Here is a 25424-nt window from a genome sequence, read left to right as displayed (position 1 = left end):
CTGGTCTCCGCCCCCTGGTGCTGGAGCATGAAGCTCTGCCACCGGCCAGGATACACAATTTTTGCTAATTCTCCTTCTCACTTAAACCTCACATTGTCTCCCTCCCAATAGTTGCTCTGCAGGTTTGGCAGACTGGAACAGAACAGGCAATAGCACAGTGAGAAGGTCAAGAAAATCTAGGGCCCCAAATGTGTGACCAGAAATGCTTCTTCCTGCTAACAGAAGTGGCTTTAGGGTAGTGTGATCGGTTCAGCTGCACTGGGTACCACCCTACAGGTGCCACAACAATGGTGTAGAGCAGGCACGTCCAACAGGTAGATCCTGAACTGGTAGATCATTGGACGTCTGTGGTAGATCAGTGGCTCAACAAATTTGGCTCCCCTAAAAAAGGGGGTAGATCACTGCCAGTTTTTAATTCTGTGAGTAGATCGCAGTTCACAACCCCTGCTGTAGAGCAGAGCACGAGAAACGGGGGGGGGGGGCGGCCAAATTTTAGTATCACACAAGATATCGCTGAAATGTGAGAGCCCAAAGTCCACCGCTGCTGCTAAGGCAGGCTTGGGGAACCTTTGGCCCTCCAGATGTTGCTGAACTACAGTTGCATCTCTGCCCACTAACCATGTTTGGTAGGGCTGATGGGAGTTGTAGTTCTGCAGCAGCTAGAAGACCAAAGTTTCCTCAAAACAAGAAGCCTCCACTGGATGCAACCCTTTGTCCTCACATGTGAGACTTGAGTTGCCTCTTGAGCTTCTCAAGTTGTTTAAGCAGGTGTCTTCTCATTTCGTGTGTTGGGAAAGTGAAGGCAAAACATTTGTAATGGGAAGAGCGTTCTGATCAGTATTGTGTATTATTACATTTGCATTGCAAACCAGATTGACTCTCAATTCAAAGAGTCATCTGTTTTTTGAAAAAATAACCACCTTGGAGTTCCACATATTGCCCTATCTGCTTTACTTTCATTATATCCCATTTGAAAGTCTACATGTTTGTTTTCATTCATTCATGCTCAGCATTGCTTGAAATTAAGCACAAACTTAAGGTTGTCAAGAGGTACACAACTGCACACTCCTGCATTGTGGGGGCTTGGGGGTCCCTTCCAACTCTACAATTCTATGATTCTATACACTGAGGCTGCGAAATCAGATCTTAAAATTAATGCATAATCCCTGCATGCTGATGAACATGCAGTAATCCTCTTTCTGTTTGTTCCAAGCAGAGCTTGCACAGGCAGTTGCTGTATAATCTCTGAGCTCATTTCTCACTAGAAGAATTAGCACAAAAACCAGAGAGAGAGAGAGAGAGAGAGAGAGAGAGAGAGAGAGAGAGAGAGAGAGCAGCTTGTCAGGGTTTCATTTTGTTTTGCCCTTTCCACTAACCTGGACTGATTTTTTCCCCCTTTTTATTCAATTTTTTTCCACATAAATTACACAAACACTTTAGAAAATGAGTACACAAAAAAAGAAACCATCTTATAAGTGCATAACTTAATAATAAAAAAGGGAACTGATGAATGCATTTCAAAACCTCACTGAAAATATTCTTTTCTGATAAATTGCCTGGCTCTGTGTATCATCCGATTTAAAATGGCAGTGATGGTTAGGTTAAAGTAAGTGAAAACTATATGCTGTAGATATCTTTTCTATATTCTTGGAGTTTGCTATAAGAAGTGCTTAAATTAATCACAAGCTTTTCCTCAACGTGATGAAAAGAAAATTGTGAAATGCTGGTCAGGAAATGGGAAAAGAGGGCTTTTCCACCCATGGCAAAGCAGACTTCTCAACCCAAAAGTAAATAAAATATTGAACAACATCATAAACGATACCAAAATAATCCATCAAGTGAAACTGCATTAGCCCTGCAAAAATGCCACAGATGCCTCAGAGTTATTAAACTATAAGTTGATCAATGCAGAGTCTGTGGTAGCCAGGAAAACTGATCACAACCTTCACACAATGGTTTGCAATGTAATGTTTACATTCAACAATAATTCCGGTTTCATTCCTTCAGCAGGGAGAAAATAAGGAAAAGGAGAGAAGCCCAAAGAATTCATCTCTGAAAATTAAAAAGAAAAAGAAAAGAGGGAGGTTCTTGTTCATCTGCAGGATCTTACTGTCTTTAGAGGCAAAAAAACAAAAACAAAAAACCCTAGCTGAAGATGCAGAGGCTGTTCAAAAACATTTCCAATTCAAACTGGTGTCATTATTTTGCTTACAAGTGATCAGTCTAAAATGTTTAAATGGGAGAACAAATCCTACATTGCCAGTAAAACTGAATTATATGAGTGGTTTCTCTTGGAAATATTTTTTAAAAAAAGAACAACAGTAAGGTTCTTTTCTCCCCAGAAAAGTCTTTAAATGACCCTTCATGAATTTTCATAATCGGGCCTTGCAATCTCAAAGAAGAAGTAGCAAAAGCGATGCCCTTTATTGAAATACTGCCAACATTTTGCCCACTAAAAGAGTATTTGCTTGCATAGGGCACGATCTGGTTGCTGGTTCACCACTCCCTTTTCTGGGTCATAGATCTTCTCCCAATGGCATTGGGTAAGGGCAGCCATTTTGGGACGCCACAGTCCATGCACAGGCAAAGTCAAGGCTTCACTCACAGGCCGAGGCTACAGAAGTTACGCTGGTAATCTTCGAGGAGTCATCTGACCATGGCTGGAGGTTCTGGAGGGCAAAGAGAGAGGAGTTGTGAACACAGATGGGGTCTGCTTGGAGGGGCTGGTTGATGGTTTTCTGAAAGGCCTCTTGCTGGAGCTGCATGAGGATGCGATTGGCTTGCTGCCTCTCCGCTTCCCGCTCCTCTGCAGTTTGTCGCCTGGGAGAAAGATGCAGACCGTATCATTTTTCAGTACTCTTTATTTATAAGATTTGCACCCTGCCTTTCCCCCCAAGTTGCTCAAGGGATCATGTGTGGTTCTTCCTGCCCCCACTTTATCCTCAGAACAACCCTGTGAGAGTGAGGATGAGAGTCTGTGCCTGGCCCAACGACATCCAGCAAGCTTCCTGGTCAAATGAGGATTTGAACTCAGGTCTTCCTGGCCTTAGTCTTACATCGTGGGGAAACCAATATGATGCCCTCCAGATGTTGTTGGACTACAGTTCCCAAGCCTTTGGCTAATTAAAAAAGCCCTCCCATTAGATGTCAAGGAAATAAACAACTACATGGCTTTTAGAAAACATCTGAAGGCAGCCCTGTTTAGGGAAGTTTTTAATGTTTGATGTATTTATCATGGTTTTAATATTCTATTGGGAGCCGCCCAGAGTGGGCAGGGTATAAGTAATAAATTATTATTATTATTATTATTATTATTATTATTATTATTATATAGCCTTTTAAACTCTGAATGGGCAGTGGAGTGTTGTTTTTGTTTGTTGTTATGCTATTTTTTCTGTTTTTAAACTGCCTGCCCCAGATGAAGGGCAGTATAAAAATTTAAGACCTAAATAAATAAAATAAACTCCATAATTGCCTTAACATGGCCATCCTGGCTGGGGATGATGGGAGATGTAGTTCCACAGCAACTGGAGGGCACCCTGTTGCCTACCTCTGCTCTAACCACTATACCACACTGGCTCTCTCTACTTCTGCTTCAGGCCACATCACACTTGTTCAGATGAGCTCCAGATGAGAGAGCGCAACAACCTTGCAATGCTATCCACTGGTTTTATCTCCACATTGCAGATTGGGTTGAGAAAATCGTACTCAACAATGCCACAGCATACTTCCCTGTAATGCTTCAATTGCAGGTTAGAGGGCTGTGCTGGGAATGAGAGAGTGGCTTACTACAGTACCTGGGGAGGGAGGATCCTCTTCAAGAGCAAACAGGGTTATTTCCCCCGGGCCCCAGAGCTCAAACCCCAAAAGTCTTTTCAATGTCAGATTTGGCCTCCATGAAAGCATATTTGGGGTGACAGTTCTGTAGAATAAAATAAGCCCTGGTTGGTCTTGAAGAGAATCATCAGTCCCCCAGGTTTTGTAGTAAGACACTCCCTCATTCGCAGCCCAGCCCTCAAACCTGCAATCACAGTGAAGTACACATGGAGGAAATAATGGCTGGTGCAACCATCTGATAAATGTGACTTCCTGATAGCATAGCAATATGTATGAGCACAACAATCGTTTTCTTAAACTGCCAAGCTTCTGTAAATCAACATTGGGGAAACTACTCTTGTCAGCTTGGTCATAACAGAAAAGGATTTTTGTCTTCAGTGGAGATGGTACGCATCTCCTTCACATAAAGGCTTCCTTTACAAAAAATGAAATCTTGTCCAGGTGAAGATAACAGAAAGGAACATGAACTTTGTCCCCCATCCCACCCCCCAAAAGTGCCAGCGGACAGTACAGGATGCCAAAAAGAAATCTGAGCAACACATTGCTAAAGATAGTAAGAATGCCATCAATAAGTTCTATAACTATTGTTATGAGTTTGTGGGTGATAAACACTTCTAAATTCCTGGACCCAGTAATTAGAATGTAATTCCCTGAGCCTATGGATTCAGCAAGGATTAAAGTATAAGCCTTTCTATATTTTTTATATGGGACTTTTTAGTTTAATGAAAAGGTAACAGGCGACATGATAGAAGTTTTTTTAATTATGCACAACAAGGAGACAGCGAATAGAGAAATGTTTTTATCCCTCTCCCATAACACTAGAACTCAGGGACATCTGAAGAAGTTGAGTGTTGGAAGATTCAGGACAGAATCCTCTGAACTAGAGGAGAGTTGGCAAAAGGTCTCATAGCCTGTTGGCATCTATGAATGAATATGAAGTGTTTACACCCAGTGCATATTCCTCTCCCATTTAAGTAATGGGGAAGGGGCAGGATACAAAGTTGAATCCATATTAATACCCTGAGCTTAATAATAATAATAATAATAATAATAATAATAATAATACAATGGGATTTAATCAGAAGTTCCAGAAAGTTGATTAGGACTTCCAAGTTAAGAGTCCATAATATGGATAGGAAAGAGCAGAATACCTATAAAGAAACCTAAAACTAAAAAACAGTGAGTTGTTCTCTCATGTGCCAAGTGTGTGCATAGAAAATCTAAACAACGCATTTGCAATGTAAAGCTCCCATAATGCTTCTGTCTGAAAGCGTCCCATGCAAATGAAGGTATGGCCTAGCACACATTAGCTGAAGAAGCATTGCATTAGAATGAGACTAATGTCACTTATGACTGGACGGAATGTAGATGAGCTTGGTTCATTAGGGCAATGTCCTGGATGACACTTGGAAAGTTTCCCAAAGTATTTATACACCCCCTTTAAATAATTTTACATGATGAAAGTGAAAGATATGCCTGTACTGAGCTATTACTGTTGACTGGGCAGGAAGGTTCTTCTAAGGTCCCTAGTGAACACAGTGCAACAGATCTATTGTGGCATAATCACAGTTTCATAAACCATTTGCTGGCTTCATCAGTTATTTGAGGTATCGTGAAAGTTCATGGCACAATAATGAGTCTAAAGAGTAGCACAGCACATCCCTGTTCAGAGCGTCATGGGAACTTGCTCAAACAGATAGTGGGCCTGATCTTCATGGTTGTAGGCAACAATGGAAAAGAATGATGGAGACACAAAGAAGGAGAGAGGGAGAGGAAGGAGAAAGAGGGGCAAAGAAGAAAAAATGGAAGAAGAGGAGGAAACATTAAAGGGAAATGGCTGTTGTTGTTATATTTTTGAAGGGGGGTTAACAGAAGGGAAAGATTATAAAGAATCTCTCACCTCCCATCTCTTCCACAGAGTCTAAACAAGGCTGGTGTGGTGAACATAGGAAGGTCCTTTTCACCAAGCCAGACCACCGGTCCGTCCAACGAACTCAATCTTGTCTCCTGACTGGTAGTGGTTCTCCAGGTTTTCAGAGGGGGATCTCTCCCTGCCCTACCTGGAGATGCCAGGATTTGATCCTGGGACCTTCTGCATGCAAAGCAGATACTTTGCCACTGAGCTACAAGTTCTTGAAGACTTTCAACAGAGCTTCTCTCCGGTGAAAGAGTGAGTCAGATGTTTCCCTGTGGCATCATTTCCAGTTTCCTTCTCCCTTTTACAGCAATCACAAATCCTTTGCCTAAATTTTGCTTTAAGAAGTGGGTTCTGGATTTTTAAAAATGATATCCACTTCAACAGTTGTGATGCCAGATTAATAAGCCAATTAAAAACTATTAAATAGTATGTGCTTAGACTACAATGAAATCAATTTCCAGGCCTACAGTTCAGGACAGACCCAGCTTTGCTGTATCTCTTCTTGATCTTGCCAAGTTAAATTGGTCCAGTAAAAATGCTAAGGCCTCTTTTATTCATAAAGGTTTCTGCCCAATATCTACACTGTGAAACCAGGCTTGCAAAAGGTGAAAGGGGAAACTGAGGCATAGACTTGCTTAGCTTTCCCCAGAAGTGGGCCAACTATTCAGGCCCACTAATCTGGGGCTCACTGACACATTTTGACCACATTCCTTTACATTTTAGATCAGCAGGATGGCAAATGAGGACATGCCAGGCTGACACCCATTGCTCATTCACTCTCTTGCATGACCCAAAGAGACTCTCCCATCTTTTTATCAAGCCAATCTAATCAGGTGTAGGAGGTTACCTGACTGATTCTACTATCTATCAACTCCCTCCTCTTCTCTTTCACTTGGTAATAAATTGTTTCGAAACTCTGTTTATATTGAAACTATAGAAGATTCCTTTTTATTATCTTTATTAGTATTGATCTCCTTACAGTGCTTCAAGTTCAAAGTCCATTACAGTTTTGGTAATAATATTAAACAGTTACTGAATGCAATGATTCCAGCAGCCCTAGAATATTTATAGATAGCTACTACTACTAAAAGAGTGAGAGAGACAGAGAGCAGGGAAGTGAAAGTGACACATCACGGTAGGTATTTTAGCTTCTCGGAAACACAAGAAAATGACCACTTCTCATTTGAAAACCTAAACTGCTGTCAAGAAAATGAGGGTGTGGGGGAAAGAGGCAGTGTTCACACAAATGCATTAAAGTGGTTGCTATTTTCATGTGTGCATTTGTGCACCTTTGTACACACTTGGTATGAACACTTTCAATGTTATGGCTTTCAATTCTACCTTAATTTTCCCCCATCAACACTAGTGGGCGACCTAGGAGCCAACTCCTAGGGGCCAAGGTCCCTTCAGATCCCCCAATAAAATATTTGAGGGGCTTGCACCCCCAGTTGCCATTCAAAGGGTGCGCTGCGTCTTGTGATCAATTATGTGGGGCAGGTAAGCCATGTCCTCAGTTAATACTTTGCTGCCCAGCATAGGTTCTGGTTCCATGTGGATGAAATACATATAAGTATTCCATTTACCTGTGCACGCACACATTTTCACTTATTTCTTTATTTATTATTGAAATACAAGTTTTTTCATCTACCAGATTTGCACAAAATGCAATAATAATAATAATAATAATAATAATAATAATAATAATAATTCCAAGCCAGAATATGTGAAAGCCATTGTGGGCATGCATAAAAGTATTTGTTTACCTGTGCATGTTCCCTCTTTTCTTTTCTTTTTTTAAAAAAGATTATTATTTTTTTAAACACAAGTTTTTAATACACCAATTTTGCACAAAAAGGTGTGTTTGTTTTTTAAATAACAATATGTGTGTTGTTCCATGCCAAGCAAGGATTTGGAGTTGCTTGCATGAAAGGCCCACTTCCTTTCCTCCCCCTTTCCTTCCCTGCCTCCTTTAAAAAAAAATAAAATACAGATGTTTTCTGCAAGAGCAGTTCTGCACAAAAGAGCTGTTTCAGAAACAAAAACACCAGAAACATGCCTTCAGCAACAACAGGTGTAAAAAGGCAAACTACATCCCTTTCTTTGGACTGATGGAAACAAAATGTCAGGGGGGGTTAGTGATAGACACCACGGAGGGAAACCCCACCACACATGTAAAAAAAACCCCCACAACCCACCCACATAATAAGCTTCTGTGAGTTCAGCTGGGTGAAATGTATTTTCTTCCTTTATTGAATTATCCATTGGTGAAGAAAATCCAAATTTAACGGGATAGGGGGGAATGCAAGCTGCCGGTTAGATGAGGACATAGAGATACAAGCAGCTTCAAATCCATATTGCGTATACTCCAGGCTGGAGGAGCCCAAAGAGGGACCCTGCATCCCAGGCTCCTTTTGGTACAGTATATTGTTGTTGATGATGATCCGTTGAAAGTTGCCATGATTTATGAATAGTACCTATACAGCATTTTTAATACAGCCTGATCCTAAAATATCCCTTCTCCCCCCTCTTTCTCCTCCCTTCTCCCGACCACGTATTGCCGATAACCGTAAAAGTCTCACTCTGAAAGTGAATGACCTGTATGGAAGATTGTAAGACTTGAAAACAGAGACTTTAGATGGATTCCTGTTACCCAACAAAAATCTGTTAATATATATATTTTTTTAAAAAAAGAAAGTAAATTCCACTGAGTTCCAAGGCACTTGCTGGAGTCACTCAAGAACCGCTCTTAAACGTAAATAGCAACGCGCACAAACCAACCACAGCAGAGTGCATGCTTAACTGCTGCTGATTTCGATGGGAAGAGGGTCTGTTTTCGATGGGAAGAGAGGGCACTTGCACAACTCCATCTCGCTGACTGCACTGGGCCCTGAACGCTGCTTAACTTCGGCCTCCAAATAACTATTTATCCACCGTCTAATTGCCACCTGCTTGCGTCCTGACATCAGATTTTAAAACGTGCCATTGAAGGAACGCGCGGGCAAGGAGGAATAATTTTCCATGAGTCATTTCAGGCTCCTCTTTAATAACACATTCAGGGACCCACTTCGCGGAAGACCTGCCCAATTAAAAAACGAAACAAAAACGGGTGCTTGTCTTGTAATTACCGGTTTGCTTTTAATTTAGCTGTGCTGCTGTCCTGGCCCATCTGGCGAAGGCAAAGCAGCGAAGGAGCTCTGAGCTCATTTGAAGACACACCGGTTAGAACAAAAATTAAAGTCAGGCAACTTACTTTCTAGACCTGCACAACTAAGATATAAGCCAAAGAAATAAATATTGGCGCTTGGCACTCCTCGCTGATTTCGGTGGGCATATGTACACATGACGGAAAGGGTCTGGAAAGGGTCAGGATCGGGCTCTCTGCGCGCGCACCTTTCGCACCCACGCCTGGGAGAGAGGTCTAAAGGAGTTTTACAGCCTCGCTCCGCTTCAGGAAAGAACCGCATGAATAATGCACTCGCTTTCTTTCCACCACAAATTCACTCCTGATGCATATTTAATATTGTTTTGACTTCGGAGAGAATTGCAACCCTGCTTCCTCGCTTTGATAATTAGTGAAAAACAGATTATTAATTTCAGCGCGGGGCATTTTTCTCAGTTAGCATCACTTGGCGCGGGCAAAAAGGAGTAATTTGTCAAAGAAAGAGAGAAGCGCTGTCCGGGCTTCTGGAAGGAAGGAGGGAAGGAAGACAGGGGGGGTGAGGGAGAGATGGAAGAAGAAGCAAGAGCCACGCGTCCCAGCCCAATTTGTTTCAAGATTGCAAACGGAAAGCGAGCAGCTTAGTTACAGCTCCGCCACAGAACGTCCAGCGCCTTAATTGCAAATATGCAGATAGAAGCAAACCTTCCTAGCACCGAGATTAAGTGTCTCGAGGGAAGGATTCCCGCCCAGGTTGCGCTGGGACCGGTGAAAATGCAGCAAAGGCCGTCTTCCACCACCACCCACCCCAATCTAGGGAACATGACTCACGGCAGCTAAGTCCCATAGAAGTCTAAGGCTGTTTAAAGGAGTCACGACTAAGTTTCATCGCTGTCAGTAAGCTAAACGCTGTAAAACCTAAACACACTTTATTTGGGGGTAAGTCCCGTTCAGTGGGATTTACCACTTCAGAGTAAACTTGCCTAGGTTCGTCCTGGAAGCTTATGCACGCTTCCTTACGAGTAAACCCCAAGTGGGCCTTGCCTTCGATGCAGAAGATCAGGTTGCACCTTGGCTTGGAGTCAATCCATTAATAGCCCAGTCCGCTGTCAAGCTTCTAATAGCTTAATCAATTGCCTGACCCGGTAAAATATTACAGCGCCACAATACAAAGGTAGTTGTGATACTACCTTTATGGAATGCCCTCCCCAGGGAGGTCCATCCGGCTCCAGCACTTCGGCCCTTCGGGCAGCAAGTTAAAAGGAGGCTCTTTGATTTGATGCTTCCTCGCTTTCTGTTGACTGGCTCTGATCCTGTGGCTCCGTTTGTTTATTTGTGGGTTGATAGGATTTCTCACCCGTCCTTCACCATAAGGTTTCAGAGTGGGTTACAGCAATATAAGAGTACAATATAAAAACCGGTTAAAACCGTTCCCAATCAGAAGTATTGCCTGGGTCCTTTAAAAATATGCATTTCAAGCCTCAAAGGCCAAGGTAACAATACACATCTTCAGCATTCTTGGGAAGCTGTAGAATGAAGGGGCCATGTGCACCTTCGTGGAGAGGGAGCGCCATAGCTTAGGGGCTTCCTGCCACCGAGAGTTCCCTCTCCCACCACCCTCCAGACTTCCAAGCGGATGGAACTACCAAGCCCCCCCCCCCCCAATTTTCAATTTGTAGTGTGGTTTTAGAGCTGTCGCTTTCCCGATTTTGCAACTTGAATCGCAGCTTAGTGCATGTCACCAATCTTGAACTGATTTTGTATTTTGTGCTTTGTTTTCAGCTACTTCCGTTTATGTCTTTGAGACAAGCAGGATGTGTATTTTTAAATAAATAGAAATACATTCATAAGGTTGGAGCCTTCAATGTGAAATAACAACCACAGCAAACCCCATATAGACTGCCCTGTCTGCCCTAAAGTGGATTACTGTTGCAGATGTGCCTAATGAGATACAGGAGTGCCAACTTGAATAAAATATGGGGGGGCAGGTAAGTCCCATCTTGCATAATCACTCACAAGGCGCACACACCCCATTTGAATGACAATGCTCATCAACTTTGGGGGGCCCTGCTCCTCAACTATTTTATTGCGGGCTGAAGTGGCCTCGGCCCCTAGGAGTTGTCTTCTATGAGACCATGGGTGGTATGCAAGTAGCTTTTACTCAGAGTAGAGCCATTGAAATGAATGACAATGAGCAAGTTAGATGCATTAATTTCAGTGGCTGTATTCTGAGTAAAACTTAGATGAAAGCCACCCCATATTTTATTATGAACAAAGCCCTAAAGTCCAGGCAATGTGAATAAATCCGACTGAGCTTTGAAAATAAAATAAAATAAAATAAAAGCTACATATTAAGTTCCATTCTTGTGTCACTAGTTATACCCAATTCTAAATAAGTGATTTAATTTCATGGATGCATTTGAACTGCAACAATTTTCAAGGCAGTTTACAACTGGAGAGAGAGAGAGAGAGAGAGAGAGAGAATCAACCATGAAAGAAGTGTTTTTCACCCTACTGAAGCCAATGCAAAGGGAATTACACTGCAAGGATCAGTTTTGTTGTTCTGAAAAGATTGTGAGGCTGCAATCTGACACAATCATACCCAGGGAGAAATAAGTGTGCCTCCAAGTCACCCAGAAAGTTGAAATAGCTACATACATAGCTCAGCACATACTGATAACTATTTTAAAATATATTAACAGACAACATTTGGAACATTCATCTTACAAACACTCAGTTATGAGATGACGTTTATTGGGGGATTAATGGAATCCCTAATACCCAACTCCTTTCTACTTTAGCGAAATTATGCCCCCAGCCTTTTAAAAACTATAAATTGAAGGAAAGGTTGAAAACGGATGAAGAGGCATTCGGGTCTACAGGAAGGAAAAGCCACGCTTTCACTGCTTTGTCCTGTGATAGGTGTGCAGTTTTCAAGCGGATTTTGATCTGGCCGAGCGGGAGGGGCCATTTGCAACATCGGGGAGCGTAACAGGGACAAAGCCCCTATTCTAAACCGGAGAGTTGTTCTCCCATTGAAATTGCTTCAGTTGTAAAAATAAATTAAATAATAATAATTTGTGTTTTAACAAAGTTGTTTATCTTAACATTCATATTTCTAGAGAATTAGTATCCACTGAAGGGATCGCGTAAACTTAAAGCAAATTCTTGTCTTTATATGTCCTTTTACACCATAGTTCTTTTAATCCCATTTAATGGCTAACAATAATGGTTCGCTTTGAGGACGTAAGACTTTTGCTTCTTTATCAGAACTGCAAAATTCCGACAGTAACCTCCCCCGCCCGCCCGCTTAGCACAGAATATACTCATTCTGAGCAAAAATGTCAAATCTACTTTAATGAAATCTATCCTTGCTCCCAATACTTTCTAAAAAAAAGTTTAAACTGCTTATCCTGCCCAGTGATGTTTCATGTGAAAGGCATTGAGCTCCCATTTGAAGCGTTCAAATACATCTTCTGTCGGTGCGTTTTAGGACCGAAATCTCTTGGGTGCTGTGAAATGTCAGCACCGCAAAACGAAGCGGGCAGCGCAGGGGGACTTGCTCGGGAAAGGGCTACCTTGTTTTTACCAGGGGCGAAACTAGGCTTTATTTCACTCGGGTCAAAGAGCCAGTTTGGCACATATCCATGCGCATTTGCATGCACACACAGAGGCTGGGCCTGGGAGCCTCAATGGCGCCCCTCTGAAGGCTCCAGGGGCAAAACAAAACAAAACAGCTGGCTAGCCGCCCCATAGCTACGACTCTGCTTTTACATTCGCAGTGAGGGCAAAGTTTGCTGTCTAGTCTGGCTAATTTAAGACTAGGAAACCGCCAACCACTTTTCTGAGCTTTAAACGCCGGATTCCTAAGATTCAAACCCGATTTAAGTATTGTTAGTTCATGAGAACACGCGGGCGCGGTGGGCGGAGTCGCGCTGGGTAGCTGCTCCCCCTGGCTTCCTCAGGTGCACGTCGGAAGGGCGGCAGAGAACCTTTGCGGGCACACGCGATCCAGAAGGTTGTAGATCACTAGGCAGCCTGTAGAAAGAACTCTTTCCCTCCCTGCCTTCAGAAGCTTGTCCTGTAGGCTCATGGGGCTATTCTCTGTTGATCTCAGGTTCTGCTTGCTGGTTTCTTGTGAGCCTCGGGAGGGGGGCACTATGCTAACAACACTGGACTAGACCTACCTAAGAGCCTAGGGGCCGAGGTTGAGAGGCCCGTCCTCTCCCACCACCACCACGTTGATGGGCATTGCCATTCAAAGGGTGTGCCTGCACAACGGCATGTGATCGATGTGGGAAGGGGCTTACTCCCATCCCCACCCCATATTTTATTAAAGTTGGCACCCCTGGGACTAGATGAGCCTTGGGTCTGATCCAGTAGAGGTCTTCTTATATTCTTAAAGGCACAAGGTATGAAGGGACCAAGGTTCAGCACAGGCTTCCACGCGTGATCCGGAAGCAAGCGTGTACCCCTGTAGGCTCCCGGCTTCCCTAGTTCCCTTGAACCGTTGGTCCACCTTGCTCAGTATTGTCTACACTGACTGGCAGCGGCTTTCCCGGATTTCTGGTAGAGTTCTCTCTCCCAGCCCTACCTGGAGATGCTGGGGAGCAAACCTGGGTCCTTCTGCATGCAAAGCAGATGTTCTACCATTGAGCTCTAGCTGTGGAAAGACAGTGGAGAGGCTATTGGCACAGCCGTGACCCGCACGCCACCCGTTTGTTTTTTACTAACCCCTCAAAAAGGCTTTAACTCCGCATTCTACAAACACGTGTTTAAACTTGCTGGCTTCATAACGCCCATTTTCAAAAGGGGCATTAGCGTTTTATCATGCGCTTAGTGCTTGTAACCTCCACTGTAAAAGTCTTTGGGAGACTCCCCCGCTCCATGTGTAGTTTCTTATATTAAAACTGGAAACCCAGACTTTCTCAGGGTTATTATTCTATTCTAAGATTCTAGTTTTCTGTCTCTAGGAAGTGACTCTGAAAAACGCTGGTTCCCTTGAGGCCCTTGAACTCATGTAAATGCCTTCTCGCCTGGGCAAACCATTTACTCCGAATTCGTCCTGCTGCTCTCTTACCCGCGATAGCGCAATCCTAGCCACGGTTTCCTTTGAAATGGGTCCTGCCGCGTTCAGTCGTGCTTACTCCCAGATAGGTTTGCAACCTAACAGTGACATCCTATGCACGTTTACCCGGAAGTGAATTCTGTTCCGTTCAATGGGACTCTCAGAAAAGCGTGAGCGGATTGGACTGCAGTCTAATTCAGAATCATACTTCTGATTGGCATGCTGGTCTCGCGCGCTCCTCCCTCTCCCCAAAATACCCATTATTTATGTATTGCTTCATTTACACTCCACCGTTCCTCCAAGGAGCCATGCATGGTTCTCTTTCTCCCCATTTTATCCTCACAACAACCCTGTTAGGCTGAACAACTGCAGTGCGCCCAATATCACCCCAGTGAGCTTAGTGGCTGAGCAGGAATTTGAACCCTGGTCTCCCAGGCGTCCAATACTACACCAAGGCGGCTCTCTCACTATTAATAGTAGCAATAGTACTAGTGCTAATAATACTATTAACCATCTCCTGCAAATTAAAACAAAAATACCCAGGGGCGACGCCTTTCCTTTCCTTTCCTAGGGTGGGGCAGGACTTTGAATCCGATTAAATGCTCTGTTGAGAAGAACAGAGCACGTGCAAGATGAGGCCTCTTTTCTACACGGTCACTGAAGCCAGAGGAAGAACATACAGAGCCTGCAGAGCAGATCTCTGGCAGGGGCTTCCTTCACCTCGGCTCCATGCTGCCCTGGCCATGACCAAGATTAGCGAAGCGCCTCCTTCAGAAAGTTCGCGAGGGCTCCAGGAACCTTCGCTCACTTCCGACGGCCGGATGTACACTTGGACCCTCTCAATACAATGGCTCTTGATTTGTTTCTGCAACTATAGCAACGGGTCTGAGACTCTTTCCCGCCGATCCTTTTGTTTGAAAAGGCAACACGCAATAACACCTCCGAGACCCCCCTCCCCCCGGAAAGCGGTCAATGGATAGATAGACTGGAACGCCGTTAACCCTTCCAGTGGCAGGCCATCAAATTCTCTCGCTTTGAAAGCGAGGCAAATTGTGAGACAGGCTATGCACGTGACAATTTAGAAGGCGGACGGCTTGAGGGAGGGGGGCGAGAGCAGGCAGATAGATGATGCCAGCATCTGTTTCATCATAAAACATCCACGTGGGGAGGGGTTGTGGACAAGCGTTTTTGTATGATGTGTGTAAAATTCGGGACATCCGAGATTTATAAAGATGTCTGAAACGGGGACTGAAAAGAATGCAAGAGGCTGTCAAACATGGAAGCGACTGGCTCGACGAAAAACCGAAAGGAACACGCGGCAGGCAGAGATAACAGAGGGTTTAAATAACGCACATATACATTGGTATAGATAAGGAAGACATGAATTCAATAGGTGTCATAGACAGGTCCCTTAATACTGATTCCGCTTGCAGATATGACTTCCTGGGTAAAAGTATTCCGCTGCTCCCAACCAACTCAAACTTCAGGGTCGTCATGTATTAAGCAAGCTGCACGTGCAGACAAGGCTGCGGAGAACCACTTAGAGCATGAACAATAGCCTCCCATTCATCGCGCGCGGAAGACACTGCGAGTCAATACAATGGCGCCACTGTCGCGCGGACGCGCGCGCACACACATCCCATCCGCCAGTAATGGCTTGAGTCACAACTGGCTCACACCTCAGGGAAAAGAGGCAGGTTCAGGCAACCCCGAAGGCCCATCTCTCCCCCAACCCCCACAAAAGGGAAAAAAAAACCCAGAGGAAAGCAAAGAGCAGGAGCGGAGGTACCATTACCTGGCTCTGCATCCTGATGCAGGAGTTGGCTGGAAAGTGAAGCCCACAGAGTTAATGGGGCTCCCCCTTTTTTTGGGGGGTGGAGAGCATCTTTAGATCAGATGGCAGGCCCAGGCGCATCCCAGGGCACTTTCGCGCTTGCAAAGAGGAGAATCTCTCTCACACACAGAGACACACTCACACACCCCACGAGGCCTGGCCTCGGCCGCTCACCTCCACTTTGTCCTCCTGTTCTGGAACCAGGTCTTGACTTGCGCGTCGGTCATTTTCAGTGCCTTGGCCAGAGCCGCCCTCTCGGCCGAGGCCAGGTACTTCTGCCGGTGGAAGCGCTTCTCCAGCTCGCAGATCTGCAGGCGGGTGAAGGAGGTGCGGGGCTTCTTCTTCTTGGGGGGCGTCCGGTTCTGGTAGGGGTGACCTATACGGCGTGTTACAGTGAACGGTGAGAGGGCCACTGGAGGGGGAGACAGGGCGGGGGGGCGGGGGTGGGGGCAAAGAAGCAAGCGGCGACATGATCAGGAGGGGTCCACAAGCGTCGGCAGAGGAGAGACAGAAAGAGACAAACAGACAGTCAGAGAGCGAGGCTGGGCCGAGGTGGGCCGAGGAGAGCACGGGAGGAAATCCCAGCCACAGAAGCAGACACCCCCACTCCCCTCGAGACATGCTATGGCCCACAATCCCCACCCTCTCTTCGTTTAGCCTTGCGAAGGGGAAAGTGGAAACCTCTCCAAATTTCTCTCCTAAGATCTCGACTTGCCTGAGCTTCTCCAGTTTTTTATTTATTTTTTATTTACATCATCCTATTTATTTATATCGCTCCAAGAGCCTCTGGGTATAGACGTACACTTGTAGAGCACTACGACGACATCTATCAAGTTAGTAAACTAGCCACGAGACTAGTCCCCTGGATATTGAAAAGACTTCAGATCTAATCTGGGGGCTCTTGGTGGGCCGGGAGACGAGTTGGAAAGGAGTTCCAGAGCTGGGATATTCTACAGACAAGCAGACAGGCCCTTGAAGACTGAAACTGGGGTTTCCCTTTCCCCCTCGCCCCTCGAAGTAAGACAAAACTAGACTGAATGGTCCACAGGGCACATTTATCGAAGGCTTTGAGACCAGTGGAACAATCCACAAAACATCTCCGTCCCTTTTCCCAGATAGGGAATCAAGGATGAGAAGGGTTTGTCCCTAGCTGACTTTGGGGAGGTGACCGAGGGTGAAACACCTTAGGTTGGTCCATTAGCATTCACTTTCTGGGGGTTCAGCATTCCGCCCCCCCCGCAAAGCAACAGTAAAACAACAACCCCAGAATGGGCAACATGACAGTAAATGGATGATCATCGAGGGACTCGGGCGCGACTTTTTTCAAAATACATATGTAATCGTGCAAAACGTTGGCTAATCCTACCCTCTAAGGCTGGGCTTTGCTGCCTCGCTAGCCCGGAGGCCAGCGCAGAGCAACACCGCGAGCGAAATGAGGACAAAACTCATCTGGGCCTCGCAGGAGTCACGAATCACTGCAGCAATTAAATCCTATTAATGTTTCACCGCACCCGCTCCTGCCCCCGAAGGCTTTAATTTTGCAAAGGCTGAAGCAGCTCTGACTTTCAGGCAATTTCCCTACCAACCACTTTGGTTTATTTCCCCCCAAAAACGTTGCTACGGGTGACTCTCAACACACGAATCAAGGCCCACTGAAATCAATGGGGCTTATTTCGAAATAAAACGTAGGACTGAGTCATAAACATTGGGTCGAATTACCTCGGAAGAAAAGGGTGCAGAGCGTCAGGCTATGAGCAGCGGTGGTAAAGTTGTAAGGGTTGGGGATCCTGGAGCCCCTATCAGGCCCGGGCCAATGCACAGGGATGATGGCAGAGGTGACCCAACAACATTTGGAGGTTACTCATCCCTGCTGTAAACCTCAGCCCTAAGCTAGAAAAAGCCATTGAATACAATGGGACACCCTCCGAAGAAAGACGCGCGGGATTGCGCTGTAAGGCTTACCAATGAACTAAGTCTCACTCAATGCAAATTCACTTACTCTCGAATCAGTGCGCACAGAACTGCAGCCATCGTGGGACTTAGTGTAGAACGAACGTGGTTAGAATTGGGCTACACTTCTCCCTTCCCCCCGCCCCCCCGAAAAACTACGTTGCTCTTTGGGTGTTATTGTGTTTCAAGCGGATGCAGTTCAATATAATCGATACAGCGTTTCATGAAATACTGAGAGCACTTGCTTGTTTAATTTTAAAAATACAATTCACACGTACACGAAACCTGCGTGTTGCTTTTAAAGGAATGCTCGTAAAAACTATTAAGAATACGAACGAAGACTATTTGGTAAAAAGCGGGTGGCCTGAGTCGCGCGTGTGTTTGAGGGGGAAAAAATGGGAAATGGGCCGCGTAATCAAAGATATTCTTTTGATTTTTCATATGGTTGTCGTTTTGATTTTAAATCGATGCAATGTGGCCTGTTTCCCGACCTTTCCGATGCTGGCGTGAAATCATTCTCAAATGGCAACAACAATCTGCTATGTAAGTAACAAAACAGAGCAAAAACAAGCAAGCCCCCAAAATACTATTTAGATTGCTTTCTCAACTTTTCCTCTCCCTTGTGATTAGTCTTTCCTATGTTTTCCAAAAACCACTGTGGCAAGATTTTTACATTAAACTTTCCGACGCGGAAAACAAAAGGATTTAAGAGTCACTTGGGGGTTGAGGACGGGGACCTTTTGGAGTGTTGCCTCTGGTTCCAAGTTTGACTGGGAATTATTCTTTTAAATAGGACGCTTAACAGCGCGATCCTCCAACACCTCTCTACTCAGGCCTAATGTACTTTTTTCTCCTTTAATTTCCAAACAAACAAAAATACTCCAGGCATTTATAGGGACAGCATGGAGCGAAATACATACCATAAGCCTGAATTGGGAGAACTGGAAATAAGTTGGAAGTAAGGGGAAGGCGATTGGTGAAAAGCTGAAATGAGTTTATTTTAGTATTTGTAAACCCGCCCCCCCTCCTAGGATATCTGAACGCTGATTTATAGTTTAGTGGCAAATCCGAAGACTTTAAGAGACTTTTCAAAATATCTTTATTTATGGCTAGATTCGATTGCAATCCTATGCACTTTTTACCTAAGAGTTAGTGAAACTGTACATAGCGGGCGTTACTTCCGAGTAAATGTGCATGCTATTGCGCTGCTTATGAATATTAAAGAAGCGTTCCACAGCAAAGCGAGGAAAATAAATTCCACCAAACGCTCCGTATATTTTATCACACAGTTCCCAATCCACACACACGTGTTTCCCTCAGGTTTAGCGGCAACAATTTTCCTATTTTGCCCGAATGCTTTCAGCGGAAGGCAAGGGGAGAGAGGAAGAGGTAGGCCTCTAACTTGCTACAGGAGCCTCGTCGGAAGAACAAACTAGGAGCCCAAGGCGCTCTCCTTGAAATAAATGAATAAATCAGACTGCGCTTTTTAAAAAAACCTTTTTAAAAAATCGTGCTCTAAAAGCAAGCGGCACAGAGCCACGCGTGCTGCAGCCGTCTCATTGAGGCCTGGAAATCATGGCTGCAATACGTAATAAAATAAAATAAAATAAAATAAAGGCTGCAGAGGGAATGCAAGATAACATCTACATTTCTATATTTTATTGGGTCATCTGTAATAAAAGACTAGTTCTTACGGGTCTTGCTCCTGGGATTCTCCTCGCTCCTCCAACGAAACCCCCGGTTTCTCCCCACCTTGGGGCGTTTTCCCTGCTGTGGAATAACAACATCCCGGAAACCCTCCTGAAACCGAAGCGGGGCGGAGGGTTCGAGGTTCAATCACAACGCGGATCGCAGGCCTAGGCGCGCGCGGCGCGGTGGGCGCGCTCTATTCAGTGGAAAGACCCCGACTGCGCGGGTGTTTATCTGCCCATCTGTCTTGTTTGGGGCTCTCCAAACAGTCATTGGTTTGAACTTTACAACCCCCCGGGAGATAGGTAAGTTGCCAGCCCTTGGGGTAATCCTATCCTTCTCCAAGCGAAAGATAATGGGGATTTTATTGATGAAGCTCGGGTTTCACTCTTTAAATTAAAACTGAAATATTATGGCCGTCATTGTTTGCAGTGGGAGGGGAGCGGGGCAGGAAATCCCCGAGATGTTCCGAAAGCCACCGGTTTATGTGGCGGATCTCCTTCGAACGGATCTGCCTCTGAGCTAATATACATTTTGATCGGCTCACATATTCTGTTTCGTGCATGTGTAACAGCAGCGCAGATCTCTCCATTTACAGGCCAGAGATTCGAGAAAAGACTGGATCCGAAAGGAGGCGCAAAAGGAAGACGTAGTTCCCAAGACCAGACTATTGATCGGCCACTCTCGCCCCTGCCATTCGCATCTGGATCCTGCCCCTTTTCATTATTTATGTTACAGATCAGTATCACGTAATGCCGTCTGTCTAGGGCTGGGAAACATGTATATGTATATGTGTATGTGTATATAAATTATTTTATAAAGGCACGCGCACGTGTGCTGTATATTCTATTGAAAACAGTCGTGAAGGTTATTAAAATGTTACTTGAACATTGGAATAGGCTGTTCTTTCGGCAGTAGATGAATTATTATTACTTTTTATAAACATAATTATTTGGCCAAAATGTTATATTTTACACACATACACTATTTGCCTGACCACATTATAAGTTACTGTTGTGGTGGTGGTTATTATTGCTATTAGTGGTAGTATTTATTATAGCCTTTCAAATAAATAAATCTGTCACAGTTTTAAGAGATATAGAGAGACATAGCCATGCGAGGGAGAGGGGAGAATCCAGCTACAGTAGGAATGCATCATTTATAAATTCATTCGCGTGAGTACTGGTGCTGGATCATTCCACCAATTTAAAAATAAAAATAAAGGAGACCTCAGATCCTATGAATGTCATTGAACGAAGTATGGATAAACTACGGATTATTAGCATGTCAATTCCATTTCTGGGAGAAATACTTGAATAGCTCGAGAGGGTGAAAGCCTACTTCTTCCCTGGAAATTTCAACAACATTAGAACCTCGGGATAACAGTGCTGTCAAATACAGCCAATTTAATAATGATAATCAATGTGATTAAAGTTCTCTACTACGGAGGCCTCTCTTTTTTTTACCGCCAAATCCCAGGCATATATATGAGCGCTCTAGTGGGCCATAAATCTAAATCAATCCATCAAAGCTATTTATAAATCACGCCAATCGATGCCATTAAACCAGTTACAAATCGTGCCCAAGGCCTGCCCGGTAGGTTTGTTGCTTAGGGGCAGAGAAGGGACGTTCCATCTCCGAGCCAGTAAGCTTGTTTTTGTTTTTCGGATGCGAGAGAAGAGAGAGGAGAGCGAGTGAGCGAGTGAGCGAGCGACGGGGGAGACCAGTGCAGGTGTGCAGCAGGAGGGAAAGAGACCCACTCACCTGTGAACCTGTCCTTGGTGTAGCGCCTGTTGCTCTCCATCCAGGGGAAAGTCAGCCCCGTGAGATTGTTCACGGACGGGACGGTGGGCACGGCCGTGGAGAGAGGCTGGTGGACGCCTCCGGTCAGGGGTCTGTGCGCCGGCACCCGGATCACGCCCCCGGCCGCGTTGAGGTTATTTCCGTTCATGGTCCCGACCCCCAGGTTCATGTTGTAAGACCCCGCCAGAGAAGCCATGCTGCAAGCCCCGCCGTTGCTGTAACCTCCGGCGGAGGACGACCCTCCTCCTCCTGCGCCTCCGCCGCCTCCGCCGCCGGTGGCCGAGCCGTAGTGGCCGGCCATGGGGTTGTACGCGCTGCTCACCACGCATCCTCCCAGGCCGTAGTCCGCCACGTCCTGCAGGCGCGCGTTGGAGATCATGCAGCTGCCTTGGTCCGGGTTGTTGAGGATCTGGTCGATGCCGAAGCTGATGGGCTCGGCGTGGCTCTGGTGGAGGTGGTGCGCCCCTAAGTGATCCATGCTGGGCCCACAGCCACCCCAAAGAGGGCGACTTTTACCCTCCCCCCTCCACCACCTCCACCACCACCTCCACCTCCTCCTCCCTTCTTCTTCCAGGCGAGAGGTTTTTTCAAAATACGCGCAGCTTTCCTGGTCGCGCTTCACTTGATCCCAAAGAGGTAAAAAAAAGGAGGATGGAAGCGGAGGAAGGAAAAGCTGGGGGAAGGGGGAGGGGGAGGGTGTGGGGGGATGTGCGCGCCCGTGGGCTCCCTCTCTCGCCTAGCTGCGAGGGCATCAATCATGTTAGCCAAAAGCCTGGTGCTGCTAGGCCCTGCTCCGCCATTGGCTGGAGCACGGAGAAGCTGGATGAATGACAGCCGAGGAGAAAGAGGGAGGGAGGGAGAAGAAAAGGAGTTTCTTTCCCAGCCAAACCCAAGCGGGGAGCCCCGCCAGGCACCCATGGACCCTAGCAAGAAAAGTCGTCTGCGCAGCAGAGTCAGAGCGCTGGCGCTTGGGGAGACGGCGAAGCGCCCGCGCAACCTCCCGTCTGAGTCAGCGCATTATCCGCGCGGCCGCAATTCTGCGCCCCGTTATTTTTTAGCATCGCGTGCGTCCCAGACCCAGCCGGTGGCGGGGCAGGGAATGTTAAAAGCCACGGAGGGGAAAGAAAAGGAAGAGGCCCTTTCCTTCTTCTTGAGATCCTCGTCAACTGCAGGCCCAGCACGCAGAGGCTGGGCACCCGAGTCTGCTAAGTTGCGCACCGTCCATGGACTTGCCTGGGCTAATGTAGTTAGCGGGCAAGACGGAGGACGAGATGAAGATGGAGCATGGAGGGTCAAGTTGATGGGTCGGCTACGGCTTTCCAATGGGCCACTTCGTGGTCCCGATCCCCAGGTTCATGCTACACGACCCCACCTAAGCGGAACATGTCCTCCAGGGCCATTCATACTTCTCCACACAGTGCGTGATACCCAACGTTAGTCGTCCTCACAACAGACCCATTAAAATAAAAGAACTTAAGACCGTTTAGAGTAGGGTCTACTCTGACTATGATTTAGTGGGTGTGCGTTTAGTTTTTTAAAGGCCTGAGTCTTTCATTTTAATTTCGCTTCCATACCTCTTAAAAACCACAAAGCTGAGAACCCAGCTACTGCTTTTTGTATACATATTTTTTTTTGTTCATGATCAGATGGAAGAAGAAAAATGAACATATTGGAGTTCATCAGATCTTCACACCGAAATGTAATGGACAACTGGGGAGGGGAGGGGAACTCGGGTACCAACTTCTGAAATTATATAATCTCTGAAGTATCATCTGACACGCACAAGTGACATACACACCCCACCCACTTTATGCCAGGGATAGGGAGCATGTGGCTCTCCAGGTGTTGTTGGATTCTGACTCTGGCCAATGGAGCTGGTGATGAGTGGGCACCAGCGACCACGCAGGATGTCCTTCCCTTCAGCTCAACAGTCCCAGGGCAATTTTTTAGAAGCTGTTTTTCAAAATTCAGAAGTAAGGTGCTTCAACAAGACTTATACCCGCATAATGTATTTCAGAGTATGGCCTGATCTGCTCTGGCTGCTGACTTAGTTTCCAGTGCAAGGTTTGGTCTGTCCACGTGGGCAGGCAGGCGCAGAAAATTTAAGGAGTCCAGACCGTCCGTGTGTCGAACAAGTGGATTCCGAGCCAGCTGAACTCCGTCTTAGGGTTCCCTCTAGAGAAAGCCACTCCGGCTTCTACCAGCCTCATGGAACCGCAGCTTCAAGGAATGCCCTCAACCACCCATCCTTCCATTGTGCCCTCATAATTCTGCAAGAGCTACTTCAGTTCTGGAGGTTGTCCTACCTGGGCCTAAACCGAAGCATCCCCCCCCCCGCCTCTTAGTCTATTAATACGACAATCTTCTTAATAAGATAGGCTTGTGATTTAGATCTCAAGGAGTTGGGGTCCCTGGAGCTTTGGTAGGAAAGGCAGGGTAACCCCCGTAGCGTTTTCTCAGGTTGGACCACGAAGCTCTCAGAACAAGAAAGTCGAATCAGCTAAAACGCAGAGGTTATAGCCATGGGGTGGCAAGTCCATTAAATAGACCCACTGAAATAATGAGTCGTGCTCATTAATTTCAGTGGGTAAAACTTAGTTGAATACTATGTTATGTGCCGCACTTTCCCATTCCCTCCACGGGGCAAGGTGGATATAGAGACAGGACTTCAACCCCAACCCAAATCTTCCAGCGTTCCCCACTGTACAACAATGACTCAAAAAGTAGCTCTAGTACTGAGCTTCTGAAAACCGGTAAAGTAATGACGCGAAAATTATCATTCCTCTGGATTCTAGATGTCCCCCCCCCCCGGAGTTCACACACCCCTTCCACCAAGCAGTTTGCGCCCTCTAAAAGTAATGTGCCACAACACAAACTTTTAAGAAGTTTATGGAGCAGCCCTATGCACGTCTACGCAGAATTAAGTCCCATTGAGTTCAAGTGTGTAGAGGACTGGAGCTATCATTTCATTTTAAAAACGCGTTTACAGATACAATCGCAACCCCTAGAAAAGAAGGAGACTCGTTAAAGTTCAGGATCGCGTCTACGCAGCTATGATGGAAAGCTTGTTGCTAGTTCTGCTGCTGCTGCTAACGAAAACCACAGGAAAGGGTTGAGAATGGCACTTTTGAACGCTCCTATAAAAAGCCCCCCCCCCAAACCCACAATATTTCTACGGAAGATTGTTTTGAGCAGCATTGACGATTTCAGAACTAACGAAATGAGTCTCTTGCGTGTGAACCCCAATTTTATCCACATTGATTCAGGCGCTGTCTCAGTGACGGCAAGGGCGCTTGCTTCCAGGTCAGGTCAGAAAGCGCAGGACTTAATTAATTAATTACAGCTCAAGGTGGCACACATGGTCTTCTTTCTCTCTGTTTTTATCCTCACAACAATAACCCTGGAAGGTAGGTTAGGCTGAAAGGTAGTGCTGGGCCCAAGGTTACTCGTGGCTGCGTGGGGATTTGAGCTCCCGTGGCCCCGTCCAGCACTCTAACCACTAAACCACACTGACCATCCATTCGAGGAATTGTGTCCATGAAATATTGTTTTAGAAGGGAGGGGAGTTTCCTAGACATTTTCAAAACCATCACGGATTTATTCAAGTTGAATAGGATACATGTAGGAAATACCACATTTTCCTACACTGGCGAAGGCAGGAACTTGCTTAGAAGGTTTTTCCTGATTCCAGATGATTCCACTACACCTGTTTCTGTGCTTTGCTGGGTCCATTCAGAGCTGAGTGAAATTGGGAGCCCCATTTCCCAGGACCTAGAATCATCTCCGTTCCCCCCTTGTTTCCCTTCTTATTGCCTCAGATTGCAGCCCTCCCCTTTCGCATCAGTTTAGAATTACTTTCACAGAGGAAATAGTTTGCATATTTTCTAAATTTATAAGCCAGAAAGTTTTCGACATTTACTAATTGCTGCAGCTACCGATGGACTGGCCAGTTCTTCCCAAGCAGGATCAGGCTAATGTTGTTATTCTTAATATAGCGCCATCTATGGACATGGCGCTTTAGAAAATCAGGTTAGACAGGTCCCTTCCCCCGAGGGGCTTACAATCTAAAACAAACAAAAGAAGGGGTGGGTGGGACTTGAACCAAAACCTCATTGACTGAGAGTCAGAGAACAAAGACACTAACCTTACAATCATCTCTAATTAAATT

General features: G+C 45.7%; 1 protein-coding gene across 3 annotated transcripts; it reads right to left on the bottom strand.

Annotated features, from left to right (window-relative positions):
• Positions 1–1382: 1382 nt before the first annotated feature.
• On the bottom strand, positions 1383–21773 carry TLX1 (T cell leukemia homeobox 1). 3 transcript variants are annotated; one of them, XM_053389404.1, is made up of 3 exons: positions 21218–21773; positions 15989–16226; positions 1383–2820 (listed from the first exon to the last, which is right to left on the bottom strand). In XM_053389404.1, exons 1-3 carry the CDS (start codon positions 21732–21734, stop codon positions 2598–2600), a joined length of 978 nt encoding a protein of 325 aa, XP_053245379.1. In that variant the 5' UTR covers positions 21735–21773; the 3' UTR covers positions 1383–2597. The 3 variants fall into 3 exon arrangements, with proteins under 3 accessions (XP_053245379.1, XP_053245381.1, XP_053245380.1); XM_053389406.1 differs by having other exon boundaries at positions 1383–2669; XM_053389405.1 differs by having other exon boundaries at positions 15989–16190.
• Between the last annotated feature and the right edge of the window lie 3651 nt (positions 21774–25424).

This window comes from Podarcis raffonei, chromosome 5, assembly GCF_027172205.1.
Source record: "Podarcis raffonei isolate rPodRaf1 chromosome 5, rPodRaf1.pri, whole genome shotgun sequence".
NCBI lineage: Eukaryota > Metazoa > Chordata > Lepidosauria > Squamata > Lacertidae > Podarcis > Podarcis raffonei.
Note: the sequence above shows the minus strand (reverse complement) of the source record. Positions and strands in the feature narration are given on the sequence as shown.

What these genes read in the sequence shown, in the direction of transcription:
- TLX1 (XM_053389404.1), bottom strand. Translation starts at nt 21,734, where the DNA reads ATGGATCACTTAGGGGCGCACCACCTCCACCAGAGCCACGCCGAGCCC. An exon ending in CACCAAGGACAGGTTCACAG is followed by an intron (nt 16,227 to 21,217) that starts GTGAGTGGGTCT and finishes CTCCCCCTCCAG; the next exon opens with TGGCCCTCTCACCGTTCACT. An exon ending in AACAGGAGGACAAAGTGGAG is followed by an intron (nt 2,821 to 15,988) that starts GTGAGCGGCCGA and finishes TCTTTCTCCCAG; the next exon opens with GCGACAAACTGCAGAGGAGC.